Source organism: Etheostoma spectabile, unplaced genomic scaffold (genome assembly GCF_008692095.1).
Source record: "Etheostoma spectabile isolate EspeVRDwgs_2016 unplaced genomic scaffold, UIUC_Espe_1.0 scaffold272, whole genome shotgun sequence".
Classification (NCBI taxonomy): domain Eukaryota; kingdom Metazoa; phylum Chordata; class Actinopteri; order Perciformes; family Percidae; genus Etheostoma; species Etheostoma spectabile.
This window is the reverse complement of record NW_022605576.1, coordinates 1,972,387-1,975,320: the sequence shown is the minus strand read 5'-3', so window position 1 is coordinate 1,975,320 and position 2,934 is coordinate 1,972,387. Positions and strand designations below refer to the sequence as shown.

Genomic DNA, 2,934 nt, shown 5'->3' with positions numbered 1-2,934 from the left:
CAGCTCATCAAGACATGTTTTAACCTCACCTTTATCACAAAAAAAACAAATAGAATCAGACAGAGGTGAATTAAAACGATAAGCGTCTTTTTCTGAAAGATAAGAGCTCTTTTTTCGTTATCCTCCCTACTTATGAGCACATGTTGTTAATGCAGTTGCTGGGCCCCAGTCACACACTACATACTAATAATTCTAAGCAGGTTTTGTAGTTGCTAAAAACTTATTTTTTTAAATCACAGATGTGGGTAAAAAAGCTCCAGGAACAACAAATAGAAAATCTTTTGAAAACCATTTTACTTTCTTTTGATGTGTAATTCGGCGTGGATTTCAGCTTGGAGTTATATTGGATATTTACCATGTATTAAATAGTTTACTGTGAAACACAAAAGTAAAAGTACAACAATATCTTTTAATAGGAGCTTTGCAGACAGCATGTACTGCGGGGCCGGACTTCTCCCTTTATCCTGTAAATGAGGTTTTTACTAATCACAATGCTGAACAAGAACATTAAAAAGTGTATTCAACAGGAGAATCTTAACTATTAACCATCACAAAAGAAAGAACAAATTGTTCAAATTATCTGACTAATGAATTAATTCAAGTCTTGTCCAGCAACTGCTCCATGGGACATACATTGAGTAAAGTTTGAAAGGGGAAATGTGCAGGATCATAATTAACCACAATCAGGTCTTTAATCTTTAATATTGTTTCCTCAGGGTAAAGTCAGTCACCCGAGTGATGGTATGTTTGTTTTCTCAGTTCACAGGTACACCTCCCTGAGCACAGGCACAAAGCATGAGATGGAGTTCAGAAGTCCTCGTTTTGACTTTCTGGTCCGGAGGGTGGAGTCACCATGTGAAATGAAGGAGTTCTTTGAGAACCGGTTGGACTTTCTCTACAGCCGGCGCGTCCAGTTTTCAGAACCAAATTCGGGCAGTGATCCGGATGACCAAGCGGTGGAGGTAAAAATATGTAACAGGAAAGAAAGGAATTCACGCTCGTTTTATCATCATTATCATCATTTTATAAATTTGGTAGTTGAGTTATTTTAGGTTATTTGCCATACATCTTTACCAGGGTTTGAGTCCTGTCTCCACTACATGTTGGGCACATAATACGATAGTAACTGTGTTTGGTCTGTGCCTTTTAAAACAATGTTTACTTTTCTTATTTACTTAAATTTAATGAAAAGACAAAAAAAACATGTTATGAGACAAGTCTGTCTCTTAATACTGACTTTCTGTTTGTGACAATCAGCCCATTGATTCCTACTGAAGAAGTTAATCTTTAAAACCATAAAACTTCATGTTTAAAATAAGGTCTCAGCCATTTCCTAAAACAGCTGGTCCTTCTAGTTTTAAATCAATTCAAGGAGGAAATAGTGCATCTGTCATTTCATGTCACCCAGTGCACAGTGTTGCTCATTGATGTGTTTTTATTAGTTTTGGGACAACAATGAACATCCCCAGACTGTATTTACAAGGTACATAAAGTTTTGGAGAAGAGAAGACATTGAGAAGAGACGGAACTGCCACGCACACCTTCAGTTCTGATCCATATTTAGATACTGCCAGTAGAACCAAAGATTCCAGACATCACTTTGGCTCATACTGAGCTACACATTTGTAATATAATACAAGAGCATTGTGTTTAAGGCTTCAGATACAAGCAGTAAGATGTAAAGTCTGTTGTAGACCTCAGCAGTAGTCCAGTGGACTTAGGTCTAGGATGGGTGGAGGAGTGTTGTTGCTTTAGGTGAGCCCCACTAACAGTGAGATGAGATCTGATGTGCACTACCTGAGACAGGAAGGTGATATTGTAGGTTATGTCCAGTTTGGGAGTCTTTCTTCATGTTGTACTCCAGTGGGGGTTAAATAGTCTCATCTCGACTCTGGTTACGGCCGTTGCCGTTTTATGTTTTGTTTTATCCATCCATCCGTCCATCCAGCTGTCCACCCATTGGCACAGACGTCCATTTGGACTCAAGGATGAACTGATTAGACTTTGGAGGTCAAAGGTTAAGGCCACAGTGACCTCACAAAACACATTTTTGGCCATAACTCAAGAATTCCTATCACACAAATAGGATAAAACGATAAAGTGATGACATTTTATGTCTAAAAAGGGTCAAAGGCCAATACTGTGACATTATAATGTTCTGCAAATACACTTTTCTGGCTTTTAGTCAACACCATAACTCAGGAATAGAAGGGGAGATTGTGAGCATATTTTACATTATTTGGATACTAATCTTAGGTGCTCCTTGTGGGATATGAGTCCTTACTTCAAGTAAAGAAGTACCTAGGGATTTTTTTGCTAGTGAGGGCACACTGGAGCGGGAGATTGCCTGGAGAATCAGAGCAGTGGGAGCAGTGTCGCAATAGCTTTGCCGTAGCGTTGTGATGAAAAGAGAGCTGAGCTGGAAGGCAAAGCTTTCGATCTAACGGTCAATATTCGTTCATACCCTCACCTATGGTCATGAAGTTTGGGTCACGACGAACTCGATCTAGGGTACATGCTGGCGAAATGGGTTGGTGTCTCCCTAAGGGTGAAAAGCTCAGTCATCCATAAGGAATTTGGCGTAGAGCTGCTGCTCCTTTGTGTGAAAAGGAGCCAGTTGAGGTGGTCCTGGGGGCCTCTCTAGGGAGGTGCTCCAGGCACATCCAACTGGAAGGGGGCCTCGGGGAAGACCCAGGACTAGGTGGAGAGATTATATCTCCAACCTGGCCAGGTAACGCCTCCGGATTCCCAGCTGGATAAGCGGTTGAAGATGGATGGATAGATGGATTAAATTGCCTCAAAGTCTTTACTACATATACTATATTAGCCTGGACAGTAAACTGCTACTTGACAAGTTAGCGGAAATCATGCAACTGCAAACTTCTAGGTTAAACTAGACAGCATTTTGATGGCATCTATATGAGGGTTTCTGTG

General features: G+C 40.5%; 1 protein-coding gene across 1 annotated transcript in view; it reads left to right on the top strand.

Moving 5' to 3' along the window:
• LOC116685870 (dynein regulatory complex subunit 7) overlaps positions 1–2,934 on the top strand; it is a gene marked incomplete in the record, with an annotated part of 10,916 nt that overhangs the window by 6,013 nt on the left and 1,969 nt on the right. Inside the window, 1 exon segment of the mRNA XM_032510826.1 lies at positions 760–962. Coding sequence (XP_032366717.1) covers positions 760–962 — 203 coding nt within the window.